Genomic DNA, 24,770 nt, shown 5'->3' with positions numbered 1-24,770 from the left:
AAATAGAAGCTTCTCTTCTCGGTTAGGCGGTCATATAATGTGGGATTTTTCCCTGGCAAGTGAAGAGAAAGCTAAAATCTTGATTCTGAAAAAAGGCACTACGTTTGAAAAATAAATGGCTTTTGCTTCCAAAGTCATTAAGAGAAAGAACCACAGTGTATTCTGTAGCATAATTTTTGAGTGTTTTTATTAAATAATTTTTCTTGGGTTCTGTGAAAAATTACCACCTGAATTTTTTGGGAGGTATTGTATCACTTCACAAGAGTTAGCCAACAGTCATTGCAACAGTAAGCAGAAAGACAACAGTCATCACTTCCTGGCCCTAACTGCCCTCTTGGTGCTAAAATTACTTACTGAAGTAACCGGGAAATATTAAATCAGCTTTCCTTGAATCTTCTTTTTTTTCTATTTACACCTTTTGTTGTAAAATTATATGCAGGTATATTTGCTTTCTAGACTTTGTAACAGTGACGTTGTTCTACATTCTATTAGGGACAGTTCAGTAAAAACAAAGTATTTTTATAAATGATAATACTCCTCTTTTTTATATTCTGTCTGGGGTAGGGTTACATAAGAAGTTTAGATTATTTTTTCAGGAGTTTAATTAATTTTGTTGATTATTTCAATAGGTTCATCTGTCTGAGAATAAGAAGCAATAGGAATGAGGGTCATATGTAGTTCCAAGTTATTTTGGCTCCCATTTCTTTAATCAATCTAGAATACTTCTACCTTTTCAAAACATATATTTCCTTTTCATAAATTTAATGCTTTGTCTGGCATTATTGAAATAGAATAAATAGTGGTAATTCACACTTGTCCATTATAGTTATCTAGAGAATGACTGAAAAACAATACTCACAAAAAAAAAATCAAACCTAAACATGCAAGGAGTTAATAACAAAGTAAGCAATTAACAAACAATCCCAATTTGGTTACCTTTACAAAATAATAAGAAGCATCTCCACTACATAGCTAATCATCTCTTGAATTATGTGACAAATGAAGAATGCAAGTGTAGTGAAGAAAGGGGTGGAAAATGTAGTAACATGTTACGGAGTGACACAGTGATTTAGTAAAGCAGATACACACTTTTAGTGTTATTATTTTTGTATTATTGTAATTAACCACCATTTCATCTCTAATAAGCATCAAGGTGAGTTTCTGAGATATTTGAAAACCATCATGCAATAGTCCATTCATGAACAGTCTTCTGAGGAAAGGTTGAGGGCATACCTTATCTCTTTCTACAACTGTCTGAAAGAAAACTGTAGCCAGGTGAGGGTCAGACTCTTCTCACAAATAACAAGGAATAGGACAAGAGGTAAAGGCCTCAAGTTGCACCAGGAGAGGCTTAGATTGGATATTAGGAAAAAAATCATCATGTGAACAGCTGTCAAGCATTGGAATAGACTGCCCAGGGAAGTGGTGTAGTCACCATTCATGGAAGTATTTAAAAAAAGTGTAGACATAATTTGGTGGTAGACTTGGCAGCGCTGGTTTAGTTGTTGGACTTGATGATCTTAGAGGTCTTTTCCAGCCTAAATAAGTCTGTGAATTCATCATTCTATTTTGGAAGCCATATATACATTTCCACATTTGTATATAGGTATATATGTGCACCTAGTGATAGCTCTTCAAATTGCATACTCTTTAATTTCTATTTTATGTTCTAGAAGGGAGTATGTTGTAGCACAGAATCTTTTACACATTTTACTCAAATCGCTTCATTATTTTCCAGTTTTCCATTTTTCCAGTTTTCCATTTTACCCTCCCAGAATCTTTGTGATATCTCCTGCCCTTTTTAAGGTCTTTACCTTATTTTTATCCATTCATTACATGCTGTAATCTAATATACAGTCTTTCTGTACCTTTTTTACCAGTTAAAGCTGTCACCTGGAATGTTTCCAGTGCTTCCTTCAGTCCCTCCCTTTTGTTTTCCTCCTATCCTCCCAGTTCATGGGAACTGACTGCAGAAAGTGCTATCATCCCAAAAGCACTCATCAGTCAATCTGAGAAATAAGATGATGGCACTGCCAAGACCAATAAATAATATTCATTCATTGGAGATGGTTATTTGGAAAAATTTGATCCACTTGTGTTTTGTTTCGTCGTCCATTTTTAAAGGTTAACTCTTTTTTATACAGAAGAAAAAAAAATCTTTTCATTCTGTAAACTAGTTTTCATAATATATTTATTGGAAGTGTGGGACTATATCTTCCCATTCATTATTCTTCTACAGAGTACCAGAAGCCTTAAATCAGTTCTTCTTACAGCTTTTCATTACAATCTATACATTCAGCTCTCATATCTCCAATGGGAAATGGACTAGAAGTAATGTAAGTGCATTGGCAGGAAATATTGCAGATATGCCTTGAGTTTATTTCCCCTTAAATTTAAAACACCCTTACCTAGAAGTGCTTCTCTTTCTGCAGTAAATTTTTACCAGTGAAACAGTTTAAGCCAGAGGCTTTGAATAATCACTCTTATCAGAGACACATTCCCTTTGCAAAATATGGTTTGTATATCCCTGGAATGACCCCTTGCTCTAAAAATGCATTTTCTGTGTTGCTCTTATTCTTTTAAACATTATTGAGTGAAAGATTTAGAAGTCATGAAATAAGTTTCCTTGAAAAGAAAACATTACATTAGTTTCCTGCTTCCTGAAGAAGTCATATGTACTTTGGTTTTTTAGCACCTTTTTTTGTCTGGATTCACTGACTTAAGTAATTTAATCACAGCATCTTTTATATTGCTTGATTAGAACAAACAAACCTCTTGATACCTTGAATAAATCTTTCTGTTTAGGAATGATAAACCCTGACCATTTCCTTTCCCCCATGGAAGCTGGCAGTCCCCCTCCTGGCAGTTCCCATAAAGTGTTTATTGTGCCAGTGACTGCTCTCTCATGTGTTTGCACTCTCAAATAGAGCTGGGTTTATGTAAAGCATGCATGCTACCATGCAGATCTTTGATCCACAGTGAGCAGTGGCTGTTCACAGAGTTTGTAATAAATGGCTAAGAAGCTATTTAATGTGTCACAGCTGTGAACAACCAAGTGTGCTGCTGATTTGTTCCAGGACAAAAGCAGTTAGGTTAATTAAAACATCACTAAGGATATTTTAAGATAATTTGTTTGATTTTTGCCTTGAGATTTAGGAACTTAATCCCTTTCAGCTATGCTGCTTTCTCAATGAGAAGAGCTAATTGACTGTGTGACTGTCCATTTCAGGCTATTGTACAATTGGTTCATTTAAATAACTTTTTCAAAGGATTAAGCTCACTTATTTGATGGTGCCCTGAAACAAATAAAGGCTTTCATGAGAATGCTTTCAATGTCTGTACAGCTCACACCTTCCATGCATATATTCAGCTCTATTTTGCCAGTGACTACAAGTTATGCAAGTACAATGATATAGTCAGTCCCAGAATTGAGTAATGATATTCTTCCTTCTCTGATGTACTTAAACTCTGTTCAAGTGCAGAGAAGTTCCTTCACTTAAGCACTTGCTATGTAGATATTGAGGCTGATAAGCACGAGCAGCCATTTCTTGTGCCTAGTAGCATGAGCAAACTTGTCCTTGTGAAGGGTAAGCACCATGCTTGAAGCAAGCATTTTCAGCTTGAGAACCTTCAGGCTTTCTCCTACTAGTGAGTTCATATCTTGTTAGTAAACAGAAGGAAATGGAATATACAGATGAAAAAAAAAAATACAATATTCACTTAAATAACCATGCCCAATAAAGATAACAAATAACTTTATTGCAAGTGTCAGTGACGCTGTCTGGCTTCATGATATGATTTTGTCTGGCAGGACTAGTTAGATGGAGTTCCATATTCCATGAAATAGTAGATTTATGTATCACTGGAGTCGACTCAGGCCTTCATACTTGCAAGATATGTAAACCAAATACTCTGCAAAATGTAGAATACACACAGAGTTGCATGCAAATATGATCTTGAAGTAACATTAGAATCATATACTGCTTTGGTTTGAAGGGACCTTAAACAATCACCTAGTTCCATCTTCTTTTTTATGGGCAGGAACTTCTACTAGATTAAGTTGTACAAAGCCCCATCCAACCTGATCCAATAACAGGTCCACAAATTCTCTGGCAACCTGTCCCAGTGTTTCATATTAACCCACCCTCATATTAAAGAACTTTTTTCTTTTTGTCACTTATTTTACTTAATAGATTTTATCTGATCTATATCTCCCTTTCTCAGTTTAAAACAGGCTGTGTCCTTTAAGTACAGGCACTGGTAAAAAGTCTCTCTCCATCCTTCTTATAAGCCCACTTTAAATATTGAAAAGCTGCTGTAAGGTCTCCCCAGAGCATTCTCTTCTCCAAGCTGAACAGCTCCAACTCCCTCACTTGTCTTCCTAGAGAAGGTATTCCAGCCCTGTCACCATTAGTGCAGAAGAAGGGATATGGTATTGTATTAGCTTTTAAGCATATGTGCATGTCTTTGCTTTAAATGTAATATTAGGAGAATGCACTCCTAGAGAAGTTCTGTTCTGTTCTGAAACTGTATTGACTCTTAAAGGGGAAAAAGGTAAAAAACTGTTCTAACCTGACCATCAAATGTTTATTATTAATGTTTATTTTGCAGTGTGGGAAACAATTAATGATGGCAATTTCCACATTGTGGAGCTGCTAGCTATGGATCAGAGTCTATCTTTATCTATTGATGGAGGGAAGCCCCAAGATAATTACCAATTTGTCCAAGCAATCCACTCTGAATTTTGATTCTCCGCTGTAATGTAGGAGGTAAGAGGGATCTTACTGCTTCTTACTAGAGATATTATAGATAATTTATTCTGGTAACATGCTCTAAGAAACACATTCTTGTGTTTCTGAAAGAGACTCATTCATTGACATTCATCATTCATTAAGATGAAACTTTGGCAGTTAATGTCAATAGCTTCAATATTAAGAAATAATATGTCCTCAAACTACACTGGTTGCTTTTTTATAATTATGGAGGTTTTTTATGACTGTAAAATTTTGTAATTTTCTGCTGTTATTTAGCCTTTTATTGTACTGAAGAAGTGTGCTTAACATTGTTTAGGTGCATGAAGATCTAGTAATGCCTATTCAGAAAGTGTAGAATGGTAGCATTCTGTTTTGCTCATTTTACATTCCTATTTCCCTGTAGTGATATCTGCAGGAAATGATAGCATTGTATAATGCCATGAGGTAGAATTTATGTCTGGAGATCTTACTGCTTAGTGCTGATAGGAGTTAGGACACTAGGTAAGAATGTGCTCAGACAGTTGCCTCACTGTATGTGTCAAGGCTTGGGTATGTTTACTTTGAGAAAAAAAAAAAAAATTGTTTAACTTGAGCAGCTTAAGTATTTGAAAAATTTTGATCGTTTGATGCCATTTACTCTGTAGAACTATTAATTCAAACATATTGTTTTAACTAGCAGCTCCTATTGGATTTCTGATGGGCCTGTGCAAAGTCAGAAAATTCAGCCAACACTTAGTGCCTCCTCACTGGATAGCAAGTTTAAGTTCCTAGTGATCAGAGATTCAGCATGGTCCTTTTAAATGCTTTTTAAATGCTACAGATTTTCATGTTCTACTTAGTTTAACCATATACTCTTACAAGAGGCATGTAAGGAGTTTCCTTCTGATCTCCTCTTTCCGTTAAAAAATACATACTTTCTTTTTCATTTTACCTAATTCTTTTATGACTGAGAATAACTTTTTAGACTTAAGCATCTTGCCTCCTTGCAAAAAACTATGTCATCAGCAGTACATTTGTATGATATACTAATGCCTTCAGACAAGGATTGTGCTGTAGAAGCACATTGCATTTTTTCCTGTGTATCACTTCTGCTTACAGTGTCCTGTGCCACATTTGGAAGAAGGGCTCCTAGACTCTCATAAGACACAGTGTGCTTGCTTACTTGTATTGTCAACATCAGTTTGTTTAATGACTGCTGAGGCAAATTGTTCTACTTGAAAGCTGAGCTTAGTGCAGAACAATTATGCTCCTGTCTGTTATAAGCACCTTTCAATGAAATGAGGCCAGGCTGCAAACTGTAAACATTTATTCTGAACACATTCTTACCCCTGCGATGCTGATTTGTGACATATGGTTCTCTTCCTTGAGTCATCACCCTGCAGATCTGTGCCTCCATTAGCAGAATCATACTAATCTGTGTCATCATCTTCAAGTATCAGAAGAATTACTTTTGGAAATAATCTCTTTTCTCTTAGTGGTTTGATACCGAAGAGAAGCAGTCTTTTGCACGCTGGTGCATCTTCCTTAGGGAGGTCCTGTGTTTATTCTGTTGTAATTCTTCCCATTCAGGCCCCAAACAGACAATTATTTCTGCTGCCATAAAAAATGTTCATCCAAAAAATATTAAAATCTATCATAGAAGCATGTTGTAACAAAACAATGAAAAAAAATAGTAAGTTGATATCTAGCTCTTTATATTTCCTCTTTATCTAATTTATCTGTTTATTATTTTTAAAATTTTCAAGACGGGTAATTTTCACTCTTGTATCTTTATATTACCCATCTTTTTGAGATTCAATAATTTTTTTCTTATCCAACTATATCTAGATTATTTTAGGGAATTTGATTACACATTTTCATCTGTTAACCTAAATTCTCACTAGGTTTTTATGCAGTATTTTTATCTTTGCCAAAGTCTTAGTTTGACACCTAAATCATCATGTAGCTTACACTTACTCTTACCACTTTCCTGCTAAAATGGCATTTCTGATAAGCATCACCTCAGCTGGCAGGCTGAAATTCAGACTTGACAGCAAGTCCTTGTACAGTGTGTGCTCTCATTTCATTCTCTCTCATTCCTTCTCTCCCTCTTTCCTCCTTTTTTTTTTTTAATGTTACTCTTGGGTCACAATATTTAGCTTGATTTGAAAGGGGCAATTTAACATGATTTTTAACAAAAGTGAGCTAATCAATTTATATACTTTGGGGGTTTTTTGCCTTTTCCAAGTGTATGGCTCTTTTGTGTGGTCAGAATACACGTGCTTGTTATTTTTCAGTCTTTCTATGACAAATTTCAGTAAATCATATTGAGAGTGCATGCCTTTATAAGAATTCTTAAGGGACAATCTGTTTCTTCTCAAAAAATTCTTCAAAGGAGTCACAGACATCACTAATAGTTCACATTCTTCTCTCAGAAATTAGAGCATATTTTGCTAGTTGAGAGTGGCACCTTTTTGCATGGATGTCCCTTTTTCTGAGACTGGTAGAATATCAGCTGGCTTCTCATTTGTGCCTCTCTGTTCTGGCAGCATCTAGAACTAGATACTTGTTTTGACAGTTTTACTGTGTGACTGTTATTTAAGAGAGATTCCTACCATTTGCCTCCTTGAACAGTAATTTACCTGTAGTCAGGTTCAGTGTCCAAAAGCTTAAAAGGGGGTGGGAACTAGTCTCTTACCTTGCCAAAAGTAGATCTGAAATATATGTCTGTATTGTGTCTATGTTAGTTCTTTCCCAAATAATCTTTATATAAAAATTATCTAAGTAATATTGCTAAAAATACAAGCAGTTTTACACACACTTTGGCCTTCTGACATTTGGTATCTTGCTAGAAGAAGCAAAAGTGTATAGGCTGAAAGCTTGTGCATGTTTGTGTTGCCAAATGTCTCCCTTATTAGAGAATATAGACAAAAAATTTTGAATCATGTGTGATATACCATCTATTGTCTAGTATCATACATACATACTTATATGGCTCCCAGAAACCACAGCTAAGTTTCCTGGCATTTTCAAGTGTAACATCTGATTTAGCATTGCATTGCTGTGCTTAGTTTTATACACCTATTATTTTTACAAAGAGTAAGTTCAGTGCATCTATTCTGCTGAGATATTTCAAGCATTTTCTGTGAACATTAGCTGATTGTGGCTTTCAAGGGAGACAATGGGCTGAAGGGACCTTGATGACTCTGCCCTTTCTATGGTTTGAGAATATGGCAAGTAAACGTGAGGAAGTGGAAACTCATGATTGTTTGCAGTCTGAGTCCTTTAATACAGTATTTCAAAGCCTATTTTAGAGTTTGACCCTGGCTGGCTGCTAGGTGCCCACCAAAACCACTCTATCCCCTTCCTCCTCAACTGGACAGGGGAGAGAAAATGCAATGAAAGCTCACAAGTTGAGATGTGGACAGGGAGAGATCTCTCACCAATTACTGATGTGGCTAAACAGACTCAAACTGAAAAAATTAATTGAATGTATTACCAGTCCAAATCACAGTAGGATAAGGAGAAGTAAAACATTTCTTAAAGACACCTTCCCCCCACCCTTCCCTTCATCTCAGGCTTGACTTAACTTTTTTCCCCCCACTTCTCTATCTCCTTCCTGCAAACAATGCAGGTAGGTGAGGAATATGGGTTATGGTCAGTTCATCACGTTGTTTCTGCCATTGCTTCCTCCTTAGAGAAAGGAGTCCTTCCCCTCTTCCAGTGTGGGGTCCCTGCCATGGGAGACAGCTCTCCACAAACTGCTCCTGAATGGTTCCCTTTTCTCCATGGGGTGCAGTCCTTCAGGAGCAGGCTGCTGCAGCATGGGTCCCCAACAGGGTCACAAGTCCAAGGAGAACCTGCTCCAGTGGGGGCTCCTCTCTCCACGGGTCCTGCCAGGAGCCTGCTCCAGCACGGGCTTTCCCATGGGTCACAGCCTTCTCTCGAGCACCTGCTCTGGCATGGGTCTCCTCCATGGGCTGCAGGTGGATCTCTGCTCCCCTGTGAACGTCCATGGGCTGCAGGGGCACAGCTGCCTCTCAGGGGCTGCATGGGAATCTCAGCTCCAGTGCCTGGAACACCTCCTCCTCCTGCTTTGCTGACCTCAGTGTCTGCAGAGCTGTTCCTCATATATTCTCACTCCTCTCTGGTCACATCTGCATAATTACTCTTTTGGGTTTTTTTCCTTATAGATAAGTTATCCCCTTGCTATTGCCATCACTGCCTGGCTTGGCCTAGCAGACTTGTCAGGTCCATCCTGGAGCCAGCTGGCATTGGCTCTCTTGGACATGGTGGACACTTCTGTCAGCTTCTTGAAGAAGCCACCCCTGTAGCCCCCCCACTACCCAAAGCCTGGCTACACAAACCAAATACACTTACTTAACTGATAAGATCAAAGAAGATTAGGCTCTTCAACAGTATGGATACAATATTGTTCATGTCTATAATCACTGAAACCTACACAAATGAAATTACAATAACCTCTAAATGAAAGGCAGGTCTACTTCATTAGGTTGCAAAGTATTTCTGCATGACCCTTAACTGTTCAGAGTAATACAGAAAATTATTAGAAGTATTAGTTTACATGGTTAAGGAGGCAACTATGCAGAACATTGCCACTTTCTTGTCATTATCTAAGTACCATAATGAAAACTGTTGATTTTTTCTAGGAATAAACCTATACAACTAATACGAATATTTATTTTCTCAGGTAAACAGATCCTCTTCAATGCTCAATGCACTTTGATTTCCTTTACTTGTGAGTCTCAGGACTCATTTAGGTATTTGTATATTCATTATTAGAAGGCAGTATTTTAAGGACTATCTAGCAATATGTTAAAAGAAAACAAGAAGGAGGGGTTAGGACTAGAAGAAGCTTCGTGTTAACAAGAAAACGTTTGATAGTAATGTTCTTTCTGAATTATTCTTGAATGATTATAACAGGATAACTGCATCACATACGCCTAGTGCTCTAATTACACCTGTAACAACTATAGACTAACAGAGGAATTACTTTGACAATGGTCAACACTGGGGACATCTGCATTATCTAAAAGCGTGTACACATAAGTAGTTTGATGTTGAACTATTGTTATTATTGACTATTTTAGACTGTAATGGCAAACTATGGATGGATTTTAGTTTTATTTTATTAATCTGTGTTTGAAACATGCTAAAAAAAATAAGTATTTTTGGTTTTGGAACCTCAACATGTTACACTGTCATTTCCAAGAAATTTTCTGTAGCAAAACTTCACATTTGAAATGTGTATGCTAGCTCCATTTTGATGAGCTGCTCCTACTAAATTCTTCTGGATTTGAGTATCTTAGCTTACAAAAAATGGCATATCAGCTGCTAAATTTCAACAACCTTTGTTTTTCTGGGATTCAGAAACTGTGTACTATCCTGGACTTAAATGCACTAGGTCAAAACCAGGCAAAGGTGGCCTTTTCACAGCTCTGAGCTTCCTTTCTGATGAAGTCTTACATTAATCTGTCAGGTGTGACTTAGAGATTTACGGGCTTGGAGCTGGTTTACACACATACTTGACAACTAGGACAATTTCCAAAACCTAGATTATTGTTCATGATTCTAGTCTGAATAGCTAAGAGTAATTAATTTAGAAGAAACATTCCTTTAAATGTGATTTAAAAATAGAGAAAATGGTATAGAACATTGTGAGATTTTTACACTGATTATTTGCTATTATTAATTTCCTAGGCATGCCTGTGAAAAATAACATAGCAGCTTTACGCCAGTCACCCGGGCAGAACGGCACTAGCTTCCATGGTTGCATTCGTAATCTGTACATCAACAGTGAACTCCAGGACTTCAGAAATGTGCCACTGCAAGTGGGAATTCTGCCAGGTTGTGAGCCTTGTCACAAGAAAGTTTGTGTGCATGGCACATGCCATGCTACCAGCCAGTCAGGCTTCTCCTGTGAGTGTGAAGGAGGATGGACCGGACCGCTCTGCGATCAACAAACTAACGACCCATGTCTTGGAAATAAGTATGTCCTTCCTCAAGAAAACACAGTAGTATCATGTGCACATAAGTCTCCTGTTATGTGTATTGCATGTGTTATTTTTTTCATAAAAGCTCACACTTGCAAGATGCAACATAATCTGGGCTTGTAAAAGTGAAAACAGCATCCAGGTTATAGCACATATTCTTTCCATAAACCTAATGAGGGAAAGTCCCCAGTTTAGGGGAGCAGGTTCACACATCTCACTGTAAGTGCTGCCTAAAGCCTGGGAGGTGCTCTTACATACTTCTCTGTGGGCTTCTTTTGTAATGAAATGCAGCTGTGGGTTTGAACCTTGGCACAAAAACAATTTTGAAGAAGTTGCAAATGGAAAAAAAACCTGTTTGCTGATTTTAAGTTGTGAAGAATGAGGTAATAAAACTATTATTATTAATAATATTGTTATTATTAAAAATAATATTCTCTACTGTGTTTTTGAAAAATGATACAATGGGCATATCTAATATTTTATATTTTCAGAGTACCCCAGGTTTTTTCAGGAAGATAGATTTCAAAATTTTTGGTGAATTTCTGTTTAAGTCTGAGTCTTTTAATTCTATTTACTGATTTGAGCAGAAATTTTTAGTTTATATATTTCTATATGTCGATAGAGATGTTCTTGTATATAAATGTGTGGAGATAGAAAAAGATATGTTTAATTGTGTGTGTGATAGTATTGATGTCTATGCATAGTCATCTTTCAAATTTACTGTAGAGACAAGTTCAGTTTTGGTTCATGGACTCCCAGCACAAGAAAATCAAAACTTCAGAAGTTCAGAGTCACTCTGTATTTATCGATCTTGGGCAAGAAAATGTCATTCTGTTTGTCCTACTACTGTCCTTATTACAGCTTGGCAAACTTTTTTTTTTTCTTTCTTTGTTTTTTTTTTTTAATTTTTTTTTCCTTTTATTTTCCTTCTATTTCTATTTTTGGTAAAGCAAGCCTGCTTGGATCTTTTGGCTGCTGCTTTTTCAATGTAGCATTTGCCTATGTGATTTTTGACTTTTCATGACCAGTGGCCTAAGTTTGCTAAGAGATTCTAATAAGATGATTTTCACCTCCCATGTAAAATGATGTTTATATCATCTTTTACATAGTATGTGGAGAGTCTGAGCCTTTAAAGTTTTATACAACAGTTAGCATGCTTTGCAACGCTGTTTTCTTTATATTGGCTATAGACTCTTTCTGTACCTTTAAGTTTTGAACTCTTCCCAAAGCTAGAGCAATCAGCTTTTGAAGGATAGCATTATAGAATTTGGTTTTTGGTCTTTTTCTTAGGCTGTGCTCTTTCACAATAACTTTAAAGAAAGGTAGTCACAGCAAGTTAGAAAATGCAAATGTGTCTTTATACTTCAAAACTTCAGGATTAAAAAATGTAATCAAACTGTAACCACAAGTTCTACTATCAGAAAAGCCAGACAATTTCTTCAAACTGTCCTTGAAATATTAGATCCTTCATTGGTTCTTATAACTGCACATTAGCACCTAAACTGAGTGCTGTTTTGCAGCAAATTATTGGTTTATCAGTATCACATGTAGGCAGTATCGAAAACAGAAGTAAGTGAGCACAGTGTTAATATTTTGCTTGCTCTTTAAAGCATTAGGTTTGTTTCAGCTGTATACAGTGCTGTGAGCTTTTAAGAGAAAAAGCCAAACAATTTTTTTTTTTATTAGGAGTGGAGGAGGGCTTTGTTGTTCTGTACTTCCTGGAGATTTTAATTCTTTATTTCTTGATTCATCTCTAAACTGTCTATTGAAAAGATTCATTTTATCCATCTAATAGAGTTTGACATTCTCCTTTATCTGAGCAACAGAATTGCCACTGTGATCTCTCTTTCAAAAATGTGGGTGATCTTTTAGAGATCCCTGCATATCATGAAAAGGCTTAAGACACATTTATTTTATCTACATCTAGATGTTTGAATTCAAAATATAGTGACCAAAGTTTGTTCTCTAGTCAGTAAAGGAATAAGCACATTTCAAAAGAATAAATAAGACCTCAGGTTGTCTAATCATCCTCTAGATAAGCTCATTTCTTCCCATGACTGACTGTGTCTGGAGCTTATGGCAATTATACATCCAACGAGTGCCTGACACAGGTACCTAAAATTAGATGAGAAACTGTGCCTGAGAGTTTGCACTTAGCTTGATGTTCCTTTCAGTACAGTCTGAAGATGAAATTTAGAGCTTCAAAGAGCAAGTGGAAACAACAGTATGAGAGTTGGCATTAGCTAAAATTTAATCATCTTCTAAGTCAAAGCAAAACTTTACCAAAGATCTTGACGCAGATTGCTTTGATATTTAAAGCCTGTATAGAGTATGACGGGATGTCAGTACCACCTGAGTAACTTTGTAGATCAGATGTCCTAAAGTGGATTTTTTATAAATGGTGAAAAGATCAAATGCTGAACATAATGAAAACTAAACAAAAGCTATCTGTCCTGTGATACTGTCACAGCCTTCCATTTTGAGTTGCTTAATAACAGTCTTGGAATATCAGACTTCAACCACAGGAACAGTTTTTAATTTTTGTAGAGAACATGGTTGCTTTAAAATACAGACTAATAGAGAAGTTGGAGGTGCTTTCCCTATTAGTTTTATATTTGCAGGTTTTAATCCCAAACTGGTTATGTTATCTTAAAAATTTCAAAATTAGGTGTTGTTCTTAATAGAATTCTTCTTTTAAGAAAATATGCACTTCTAGATGAATTTTTTAATTGAAAAAATTATTTTATTTTAGGTCAAATATATATTTTTTTCTAAATCTTATTTTTTTCATTTGTTTATGTGGTTGTCATAGCATTCTAAGGGGGTTATGAGTTCAAGAGTTGTATACTATAGAGAGGAAAAACATTAGAGAGCAGAAACCTCAGGAAGGGTGACTTGTATGTCAGGATTGCATTCCTCCCCACAGAGGAATTTTCACTGTGATCTCCCTAGGAAACTGTGTAGATAGGAAATTTTTCTATGGAAACAACCGTTAAAGAGAGTAATATTATTTTTGGAAGGAAGTTATTGATCTTGTGCTGCCAAATGGGGAAAGGGAAGTAATTTTATTCCACATCATTGGTAATGATTTCAGAAGATGAAATCCGCTAATGTTCAGCTTACAGCTAGGAACAGGTGTGCCCTAGCATCCTCCTTTTGGGAAACACCACCTCTCTCTCGAAGAGGAGTAAGACCAGCTCCGTGTTCCCATACTCTACATCAGAACTTAGCAGATGCAGAATAACTCACAATCTTTTTTGTCTTAACAAGATTTGACCATGCCACAAGTGTTTATGAAAGCTCAACTGGGAAATTATCTGCTTAAATGACTTTGGGTGAGACTTGAAAAGGCACAGCCTCATCTAGTGTGAGTTTTGGTATGAATTTTGGGTGAGTGCTGTTGCCTTGCAGTGAAGCACAGACCTGCCTCAGACGTTACAAGACCCAGCTACTTGCAGCTGGCAATACAGACTAATGTATTTGAAAGGAAAGCACATGTTCAGCTTGAAACTACAATTGCTTGAGTCAGAATAGTTTCTCTTAGGAAATGCCTGATGTGTCTTTGTGCTGGGAGCCCCATATTTCATGAGTGAGAATATGGAGTTTCTTTTAAATTATACTGGAACCAGAATTTCAGGTGAGTTTTTTTTTTCCTTTGGCTTGATCTTGCTGTGTTCTGCTCAAAAGCATGCTGAAAATTTGCATAGACAGGAAATGTTGTTTTTAGTGACTGTGGCCTGTAAAATTTTTCCATAACACATCTACAGTGGCTATTTTCTGGTGAGACAGAGTTTTGTACTGCAGCTTGTTTTATGTAAACCTGCATACCAATTATAAATCACTTCACTGCATCTCACTGAAAAAGTCCATTAGAAACAAAAGCAATTTCTTCTGAGTAGAGTCCAAAGTATTTGTAGTTAATGTTGCTTAGCCTGAACTTTGATGAATAATTTATTTTTATTCTCTTGGGCTTGTTTCCCCTGTAGATGTGTGCATGGTACCTGCTTGCCGATCAATGCATTTTCATACAGTTGTAAATGCCTGCAGGGACATGGGGGAGTCCTCTGTGATGAAGAGGAAATGCTGCTTAGCCCCTGCCAATCCATCAGGTGTAAACATGGCAAATGTAGGCTTTCAGGACTTGGGAAACCATATTGCGAATGCGGCAGCGGATACACGGGGGACAGTTGTGATAAAGGTAAAAAACATCATTACTGTTGTGGTCTTAGAAAATAGGTTTTTTTAGTAAAACATGAACAGCCAAGCACATGAACAGCCAAAAACATGACCAGTTTTTTTTTTTCTCACAACACACACATCTGTTGCTTTTTTTTCTACCATAAGAATTTATCTCGATGAGAGAAAAATCAAGCTTTTCCCATGAATTTGTTTACATTTTGAGAATTTTTTCATCAAATGTTTTGCTGTGAAAACATTTCTTCTTTTTTTTTGCCTTTATTCAGAAACACATTTTTACTATATTTAACTATTACCTTTTACCTGCTGTATCTTTCTGTATTTATTGTTTCTCTACCTTCTGCAACTGAGAAGCCAAATCCAATGATTCTGCTCCTAGTTTTATCACAAACTCTACTTTTGACCTCTCAGCTTCAACTGATTTATCACAGCGAATTATGCAGGTGAGATGGATGAAAACAGGATGGCTTTTCCCCCTACCTTTTTCTTTCTCCTTTGTCTATCAAAGCTTTCCCTCTCCCTCTTTTTCCTTTACCCCAGATGGCATTTATTTTGTATTGTACATAGATGTGAATAGAAGAATATGGTTGTAGAACGTTTAACAGATGTCTCATTTTTAGCTGCCTTTATACCTCAGTAATTTATGAAGTTAGCGGAATGTAACTTATATTAAATAAGAGTTTGAATAATATTAAACTCCAGGTCTAATAAATTAAATTGCATGCTCTCTGAAACATTTCCTATGGTAAACAGAACCAGCTGCAAGCAATGTAGCAACAGAAGATGTGTATTTTTATAAAAGAGGAAAAGATTTAAGCTTCCAATTTTCTTGTCATTGTAATAGCTTCGTATTTATGGTTTACATATACATAATATAAGCTTTACCGAAAATAGGAGGTACAGAGAATGAAACCCAGCATTAATCAAATTATGTTTGGTGGAACCACTAGTTTCCAATACACAGTCTCAGTCAAACTTTAAAATATCAATTCCAACTGCAAATACCAACACAGCATCTTCCTGTGTTACACAATCTTTGACCTGTGCCTCACAATTGTCTCTCTTATTTTAAATGCTGTTTCCTACAGAAATCTCTTGTCGAGGGGAACGAGTCCGAGATTACTACCAAAAGCAGCAAGGGTATGCTGCGTGCCAGACGACCAAGAAGGTTTCGAGACTAGATTGTAAAGGCGGGTGCTCGGCCGGGCAGTGCTGCGGGCCACTGCGCAGCAAGAGGCGGAAATACGCCTTCGAGTGCACGGACGGCTCGTCGTTCGTGGACGAGGTCGAAAAAGTGGTGAAGTGTGGCTGTACAAATTGTCCCTCCTAAGTGTCCCTGTCACACTTGTCTTTTGAAAATGTTGTATACTTATTGACCGTGTCGGACTAATTAATGCTTCATAGTGGAAATATTTGAAATATATTGTAAAATACAGAACAGACTTATTTTTTATGAGAATAAAGACTTTTTCTTCATTGAAAAAAAAAAAAAGATTCAAGTGCTTGAACTGAGACTTCTCATATCCAAGAGGAGCTTTGAAGAAAAAAAAAAAGACCTGGTAACATTGCAGCAGAGATGGGAAACTTTAACTGCTTTTAACATGGATTCTTCTTTATAACATGCTGAAGATACACTGACACTATACACATGTGACTTTCAACTTAACAGCTCAGAAATGAAATACTGACTAGAACACAAGGCTTGTTTTTTCACTTTCGTATCAGTCTTATTGTCTTGGCAGACCTATGGATGAGGAAGCTTTATGATCAAAAAGAATCAGATTATACAGAAATAGCAATTGTTTGAAACGCATTTTGTCTTTTGGAATTATTAAGCATCTTGAGAAGATGGGGTCTCATCTAATGAATGGGAAATGGGAGATACAAGAATATACTATAATCCTGAAATCTCCTGATGATGTGTACTTTTATGTCAGCATGTTAGCAAAAGAAGCATAAAAAAGTGTTTATCTTCCCTTTTACAGTATTAATTTTTTGTAATATAAATGTTCCAGGGATGATAAAATAGATTATTGATGGATAAAATAGTAATAATATGGATTTCTGTTTCTATGAGTTCTAAACAACTCTATACAGTATTGGGTTTCATTGAGAAATATTTATTGTATCAAAGTACATTGTACTTAACCCTTTTAGGCCATCCCTTTTACTGTTTTTCAATGCTTTAATATATATTAATTTATATTTGTCCCAGTATTTTTGTAATTTTTTTTAAAGGACTTAAAAATCAGGATTTTTTTGCAATAGAACTAACGTAGCATGTCGTCTTGGGGTAAATGTTTTCAGTCTGTTTTTTCCTTTCCATTCCCTTTTACTTTTCCTTAGAATCTGACCACTTGGTGTCACTGAATAGAACGTGGTGACAATTTGCAGTTTCATATATAGCAGATATTCAGGACACCTTCCAAGAACCTGTAATATATTACAGAAAATGTCTTTACACTAGATGGCATTTGTAGAGAAGTTAATTTTCCCTATATACAGTACTTACAGAAAATAAGATGGCGTGTAGAAAATGACATTAGAAGATAGATCTTTATAAATTAATATTCCCATGGAGCTCTTTACCTTTTTTATAAAAAAAGAAAAAAGGCTGTACTATCAAAACTGTGATTTTCCCCAAATAATAAAACTACTTTACTGCCCTAATGTTCCCCATGTTAACATGTTGCTGCTAAATTATAATGTAGAACTGGTAATCAATAGTGGGTTGTGTTCTTCTTTCAGTAAAGCCCAGGGTACCCTGTAAAAATGCAGATGTTTTTTCAATTTTATTTTATTATTTTTTTTACAAAAAAAGTTAGATGTACATGTGTAATGCAGTGTGCTTTGTCATATTTGGACTGATATCAGTACTGCTACTGATGTTTGTAAATTAAACAGATATTTACTTCATTAACAGTTTTTATTTGTATTCTTCTGAGAAGTTTAAATTGTCTAGAAGCCTTTAATTAAACATCTGTTGCAAAGAATATTTGGTAAAAAACAGAATAAAACCCAACCCTAAATCTAGTGTATTCCTTGCTGAAAATCTGAATAAGGAATTTACTTGGGGCTATTACAACTAGATGCAGTGCCATCTGAAAATGTCTGTGCATCATGAACTCAGATGAACTTACACCAAAACTAAGAAAATGACTTATAAATAAAGTATGCTCCAGGAAAAGGCAAATTGAGTCTATCCTAATACTTTAGTGGTTATAAAAATGGCAATTTGACTGTTGTTCTAGCAAGTAATTTGATTCTTTAGAGGGACTCAGTTTCACTAATCTTTAACTAAGTGTTTTAATTTTAAGCAATTGGATGGGATGATATTTAACCAGGTTTATCTTCTCTAATATATTTTTTACCATAATTCTGTGTTTATTTTACTTAGCCTGCTTTAGAATTTGCCTAAATATCCAATGAAACAGCCTTTGGTATGAAGGCTTCTTTGCAGTTTCCATAACAGCTGAAAAATCTGCTGTAAATAGGGGTACCTTTGAGGAGAAAGAAGACATTTTTGCCGAACAGTCCTTAAACAGTATTGTGGATATGGAAAGATTTCTTGGAGCTCAAAGTCTCTATATCTGGAGCTGGACTGCTTTCTGTCCTTATATTGGCAGAGAAAGATGAACTTTGCAATAGTATTCAAGCAATACTGGCAGCTAGTGTTGATCTTGAGGTCATCAAGAGAGAGACCTTTTGTGGTCTCCAAGCAGAAGCAAAATACCCAATTAGAATTAAAAGAGAAAAAGAAAGAAAAGAAAGAAAAAAGAAAGAAAGAAAGAAAGAAAGAAAGAAAGAAAGAAGAAAGAAAGAAAGAAAGAAAGAAAGAAAGAAAAGAAAGAAAGAAAGAAAGAAAGAAAGAAAGAAGAAAGAAAGAAAGAAAGAAAGAAAGAAAGAAAAGAAAGAAAGAAAGAAAGCACCCACACCCCAAAACCACAAAACCGAGCCCAGCTTTGTCACCTGCCCCTCTGAAGAAAGACAAGGCACTTAAATCGAGTGGTGGTTCAGGCTGTCCTTAACCCCCTTTATCACCACCTCAAGCATCCCAAAGTGCCATTGTGCATGACAAGAGATAACCTTCCTCAATGGGGTGGGTCACCCTAACACCTTTCTAATCTGAAATCAAGTTTCTTGTAATACTGCTATAATAGGCTGCCTTGTACCTCTATTCCCCAAAAGGGAAATGGGAATCTGAGGGAAACTGTCACTTTAGGTGTCACTACCACAGTGGAGAATTTAGTTCACTGCAGAACACTCCAGACACAGCTTTTCATTCAAAAACCTAAGTCATGCAACTTCTAACACAGAGCTTAGGTTTTTCTCCTTGTGTCTGCTACCTCCTCTAGGAATCACCCTCATACAGTCTGCTTTTAATGTACTGAATAAAATCTGCAAAATGCATTGGATCTGAAGGATGTGACTCAGTATAGTGGGCCAAGTTCTCACTTCAGTTTAGCACTGCATACAATTAGAATTCTTTTTTCATTAGAAACTAAGAAAAATAAAACTTGGAGGTTCCATAATTTTCTGCCAGTGTTCTTAAAAGCTGTAGAAAGAGAAAACACATGAAATACTGCTTAATTTTTACTCACTGTCATCTCACAGATGACAAAATTGTGAAAGAGCATGGAAAAAGACCATTCTTGAATAAAGCTCTTTTGTTAACACTGAAAGCCAATTCAGACAGCAGATATCACACATGGAACCAAATTCTGCAGTCTGTGTTAACTTTTCTGGGGCAAATTGATATTTGAGGGATAAAAACACCATTCTAAGCAAACCAATGGTAGCTATGAACGAGCTTTGAGAGATACAGTTCATTTTATAAGACATATTGTAGTAACAATTTTGTCATCAGGATACTTTTATTGCCATAAGGGGACACTACGATCCTTAGTATTACAAGAATTGTCATAATATGAGGATGCTTTGTGTAGGTACCACAATATAACACTCATATGATATTATGAAGGCATTTGCTTGGAAAGAGGAGCATGCAGAGGTTTTGGAAATTACAACAAGTCTGGCAGACCTAAAAATTCACAGTGTATTTGCAGGGATGGGAGCAAGGCACTAGAGTAAGTGGATTGTCTCACCATGTTAGTTTTGATGAGAGGATGACTAAGATGTGGTGACTAAGGTGATGACTAAGAGATGAGAGAGAGAGTGGAATGTTACGGAAATGAGCTGGCTGTTAAGAAGAAAATGGCCAGAAGTTTTGGAAAACTGTCAAGTGTTGGGGGCTGTTTGTATTGAAGCTCTATTTTGGGAGCTTTATCTGTTGCTGCTTGAAACTTACATGTTTTTAAAAACCTGTTTACAGTTCTAACAAACACACACTTAACATTTCTGTCTTGAATTAACCCTATTATTTGATGAAAAGTGTATCTTTTCAAAGCAATGGTTCATTTCTTCTCCTTTCAAAGCAAATGTTATTCCTGCAGTAGCTCATTAGGCATGCAAGTGTCTGTGCTTCAGCTATCCCACCTTGCAGTGGAGAGCCTGGCACATAATTTCAGTTCCCATGAAGTGCAGTTCACCAGCTGAGCCATTCTTGGTTTTTAGAAGTATCTATAGACAGAGCTGGTACTTCCAATCTATTTAAGATTCCTGGAATCAGAAAATCATTGGTAGTTGTGACTATGTAGGGGCTGGCAGGAGTACAGTAAAACTGAAGTGTTTGCCTGCATGCCTGGAGAGCCTGCTCTTTCACTGTGTTCTCCATGTATTGTGTTCCTGGGAGAGTGGGAAGTCATGCTCATCCTTTTTAAAATATTTTAGAGTAGAGGGATTTAGTGTCCTTCTGTAAATAAATTGTCTGGGCTGGAAATCATAGGCCTCTTTGGCCCTCAGCCAGGTTAAACTGTGTATGTATACCTTAACATCAGCCATCATCTTGGACACCAACAGATCCTGATGTTAAAAAAAGTGAATAAATCTTGCTCTCAGTTTAATAAAACACAGATGGGAAAAGCAAACTAAACAGAGAGTTAACGGCTCTATTCACTAGTCTCCTGGGCTCCATGTGATTAAATCAGAGTTGGAGAGTATGTTCCTGCTGCTGCTGTTCTGGCCAGTGTCCGTAGGGGTGATGGCCAGCAAAGAAGAAGTACTCTGTCAGAGCTGCATGTCATTTGTCAAGCTGAGAAAGAACAGTCATCTCACTGAACAGCAAGGCTTTGGCTATACACAGTCCCAGCAAATGTGCTCCAGCTCTACAGCATGACACCCATGCCGCAGGAATTTTGCTCAGCCATGGGAACAGGATTTAACACTGCCTCCCAGATCACCAACTTTATTTCAGATTGCTGATCTTAGCAGTGTTTTCTGGTCTTTACAACTCCATTCTTTTATTTCATTCCAGATTAGAGGTAAACTCCTCTACCATCAAGCCTCAGTACTCTCAATCACTGCCCAATATTACAAACAGGAAATTGAGACTTGATTTTTTGTTCCTGTTTTAGGTATTCATTAACATTTGTAGAGGGATAGAAGACCTGCCTTAAAGAAGAAGGTTATACATCCGATACAGAGATAAAACATTTTACTGGCCTTATAATTCAGAAAAAGTTTAAACTAGCTCCTCTGAAACAGTCTGACAGCCATAGAGTGATAGAAATTTACTTATTTTATGGATTTGTAGACTTATGCCAGGGGAATTTCTAAATCTGGTTTTGTCTGCTCTACTTTTACTTTTTTTTAAAATTCCTTTTAGGATACTTTCCATATCACAAGAGACAAGTTAAGATAGGATTAATATGCCTGGGTTGCATATTCTGGCATTAAAGTTCTTTAAAATTATCCAGTAGCCCTTCTTCAGGACATTTTTCTTCTTTCTCATAGTTTTTAACATTCTAGGCTTCAATCTGTTGTTTCTATGAAACTTTGTCGACTTTGTTTAATTTCCAGAGCAGATTTAATGCTTCCAGAGAGAGGAAAAAGGATACCTTTTTTTTCCTGCAGCTGTGCCTAAAATCTCTCACAGAACATCTTTAGAAATATGTTTTCTTTCAAAGTCCTCTGAGACTAGGTTAACTTGAGCTGGTTTTACTGCAAATTTGGTTGGGTATTTTTTTCTTTTGCTTCTGATTAGCTTTATTTATTTAATCACATTTATGTGTTTCTGCTATGGTAACAGCAATAAGAGGAGTACCTTCTGACCTGTGCTTTAGAAGTTGCTTGCTGTTTTGAAGTAGCAAGTTTAGAGAGTGAGGTTAGCCTGTTCTCTCTTCTCTTATTTTTTCTGTTTGTTTGTTTAGCTTGGTTTGTTTTTCACTGGATATCCTTCTCTAACAGTTCACCCATTTTTGTGTAGTTTTATGCTTATTTTGTAGAGGAAAGGTAAGAACGTGAGACAATGTCAACAGCAAATAAAAACAACCCCAGAAGACACATACATCTACACAGAATATCCACAGCAAGATCATGTGGCACAGCACATACTCCTCTGCAGAAAAATACTCATTATTGCTTTAAATTAAAAATTTTTTTAAATAAAAAAAAAAAACCAAAGGCAAACAAATCAGAAACTTCAAAAAGCAGCTTAAATGTGAGGAGCAGAAGGTGTAAGTCCCAAGTGATCCAAACAGTGCTCATCATTCATTATCACAAACCACAGACCAGCTGCATTCACGCTTTCTTTCCTGCTGCAGGCACTGCTTGCTTCCCCTTTCCTACCCACCTGACTCTAGGCTTGACTGTGCCTGCCATTCCCACAGCCTTCCCAGGTGACACTCCTTCCTTCCCATTTGCAGAAAGTCACAGCAATCACCTTCCTGCATGTGCCTCCCCAAGATAATTTAAGGCGTCTACTCAGGGTAAAACACTATGCTGGTGATGGAAAGAACACTCTCCGACTAATTAACATTTGAGCATTTAAAAATCAAGTATTATTTATTAAACTGTTGTGGCAAAGTGCTAGTACCAATCAGTGGGAACTGTGCTGTCAAAACATTTAAGTAATAAAACTGCCAGTCTGTGTGTGACATGGAGAATGATGCCTCTTCGTTTTCATTCTGAAGAGCAAGTGTAACCAGGTTAATTGAAAGGAAGAGTAAAGAGACCTGGAACTCACTGAAAATCTGCTTAGCAATCACATGCAAACACTACAAACAGAAAATATGCCGCAGTTTGTCTGTTTTGTTTGGGTTTTTTTACTAAAAGAATGAAAAATAAGCATTCAAATAGATAAGGCATGAATGCCTGGGAAATAATGCTGAAAGGGAGCCAGCTCTGGCTATATCAAACTTTAGGCAGTGAATTCACAAGAGAATTAAGTGCTGCAATTGCTTGTGGGTAACAAATACACACATGTATTTTCAAACTTTTGTAGAAAGCACAGTTACAGGCCAGAAAATAGTGACCAGCTACACAAGTCATCCCACTTCATACACACATGAAAGGACTGTTTGGAGATGAGTTCTTTTAGCAGAAGTGATCACAGTTAATTTGAATTTCATAACGTAATTAATAGGAGGAAAACAACAGTGTTAGATGAGACAGAAGAAAATGTTGAAGATTTAAGACATCTAGGGCCAGATTCACTGTAGATTCAAGCTGCTTCATGCTGTTTTAGTGATGCAAAGCAGCTGTAAACACAACTAAGCTGGCCTGGAGCCACTGCAACTCTATCTGCTAAAAGAAAAGGAGTTTTCAGCGCACCAAACCTGGATATGGAACTGTGGTGTGTCCTACAGCCTACTGGCTAAAGGAGCAATCACTTATGTTAATTTGGGAAAACCTGTGTGCCCCTCTTGCTCAGCTCTACCCTGCTGCCCCATTTAACTGATGCTGAGGATCTGTGGGAAAGGAGGTTCCTCTTCAGTGCTGCACTCCAAGCTCCAGGGGAACTAATAGAATTGGCAATTCCTCTCCAGCATCAGTGCACAGAAATGAAAGACAGGAGGTCTGTAACTAAGAAATAAAATTGAGTACTATTGTAGTAAAACTGCTTCTAGTGAATTTCTTGAAGTCATTTCTTTAATACTCTCTCTTAAAGACTCAATTGTGGCTCCATAAGAAAGCATTATGGAAAACAGATTCTTCTTGTAAAATCTTTAGTGTGTGAGTATGTATATACACAGATATATAAGGGTAGAAAGTGCATACTTATTTTTGTTTGTTTTTCAGGATAAGAACTTATTCAGGCTTTTTGGTTCCCCTGAGCAGCTCTGAACAGCAGCAGGTATGATTAAGAATTCAAGGTAGCTGGCAGCAAAGGAGGTTTGACCTAATCTATCTTGACTTTGCACTCTATGCATTTAAATGCAGCATGTCTGTATGGGACACACTCTAGTTCACTGGGGTTCAGCATATCTAATTTAGTTGCATGCATGCACTGAAATAGCTGTGTGCACACGGAGATCGCTTCTTTTTTTGGTTTTTTTTCCCAGTTTTTAGCCAAATTAGAGGATCAAAGCCATGTAAAACCTTTTGTAATGAAACTTGAAGCCACATGTAATGAAACCAGATAGTTTTTCCTTTACTGATCTAAAGTCTTTCCTGTTTTCAGGCATTACTATAAACCTACAACTTGGTCCAGTCTGTAACTTGGTCCAGCTTGGATTAGCTTTGCAAACAGTTTGATGAATCTGAGATGATTTATAGCTGGAGGTAGAAACAAAACAAACAAAGAACCTAAAGTCTGGCCTACTTTATGCTCAAAATTAAGTGTAACCTCCTACTGACTCCTTTTGGATGTTTGTGTCTTTTCAAATCTCAGAAGGAAAGCACCCCACTATATCCTGGATCCAGCATAAAAAAGATACTGCAGTGGTAAATGTAAAAGTAAGCTTCACAAATATCCTTCCCTTTTCTG

General features: G+C 36.7%; 2 protein-coding genes across 11 annotated transcripts in view; both read left to right on the top strand.

The window, feature by feature from the left end:
* LOC116996308 (slit homolog 2 protein) overlaps positions 1–4,696 on the top strand; it is a 259,704-nt gene extending 255,008 nt beyond the window's left edge. For all 10 annotated transcript variants that reach the window (XM_033059731.2, XM_033059740.2, XM_033059738.2 and 7 more), the window contains one exon: positions 4,612–4,696. In XM_033059731.2, coding sequence (XP_032915622.1) covers positions 4,612–4,627 — 16 coding nt within the window. In that variant the 3' untranslated portion in view covers positions 4,628–4,696. The remainder of the gene's footprint in view (positions 1–4,611) is intronic.
* Positions 4,680–16,608, top strand: LOC122149394 (slit homolog 2 protein-like). Its single transcript, XM_042779250.1, has 4 exons — positions 4,680–4,769; positions 10,455–10,743; positions 14,734–14,945; positions 16,033–16,608. Exons 2-4 carry the CDS (start codon positions 10,457–10,459, stop codon positions 16,272–16,274), a joined length of 741 nt encoding a protein of 246 aa, XP_042635184.1. The 5' UTR covers positions 4,680–4,769; positions 10,455–10,456; the 3' UTR covers positions 16,275–16,608.
* Positions 16,609–24,770: the final 8,162 nt, after the last annotated feature.

This window comes from Catharus ustulatus, chromosome 5 (genome assembly GCF_009819885.2).
Source record: "Catharus ustulatus isolate bCatUst1 chromosome 5, bCatUst1.pri.v2, whole genome shotgun sequence".
In the NCBI taxonomy this organism is placed as follows: Eukaryota; Metazoa; Chordata; class Aves; order Passeriformes; family Turdidae; genus Catharus; species Catharus ustulatus.
The sequence above is the reverse complement of the archived record's forward strand: the minus strand, read 5'-3'. Positions and strand labels throughout refer to the sequence as shown.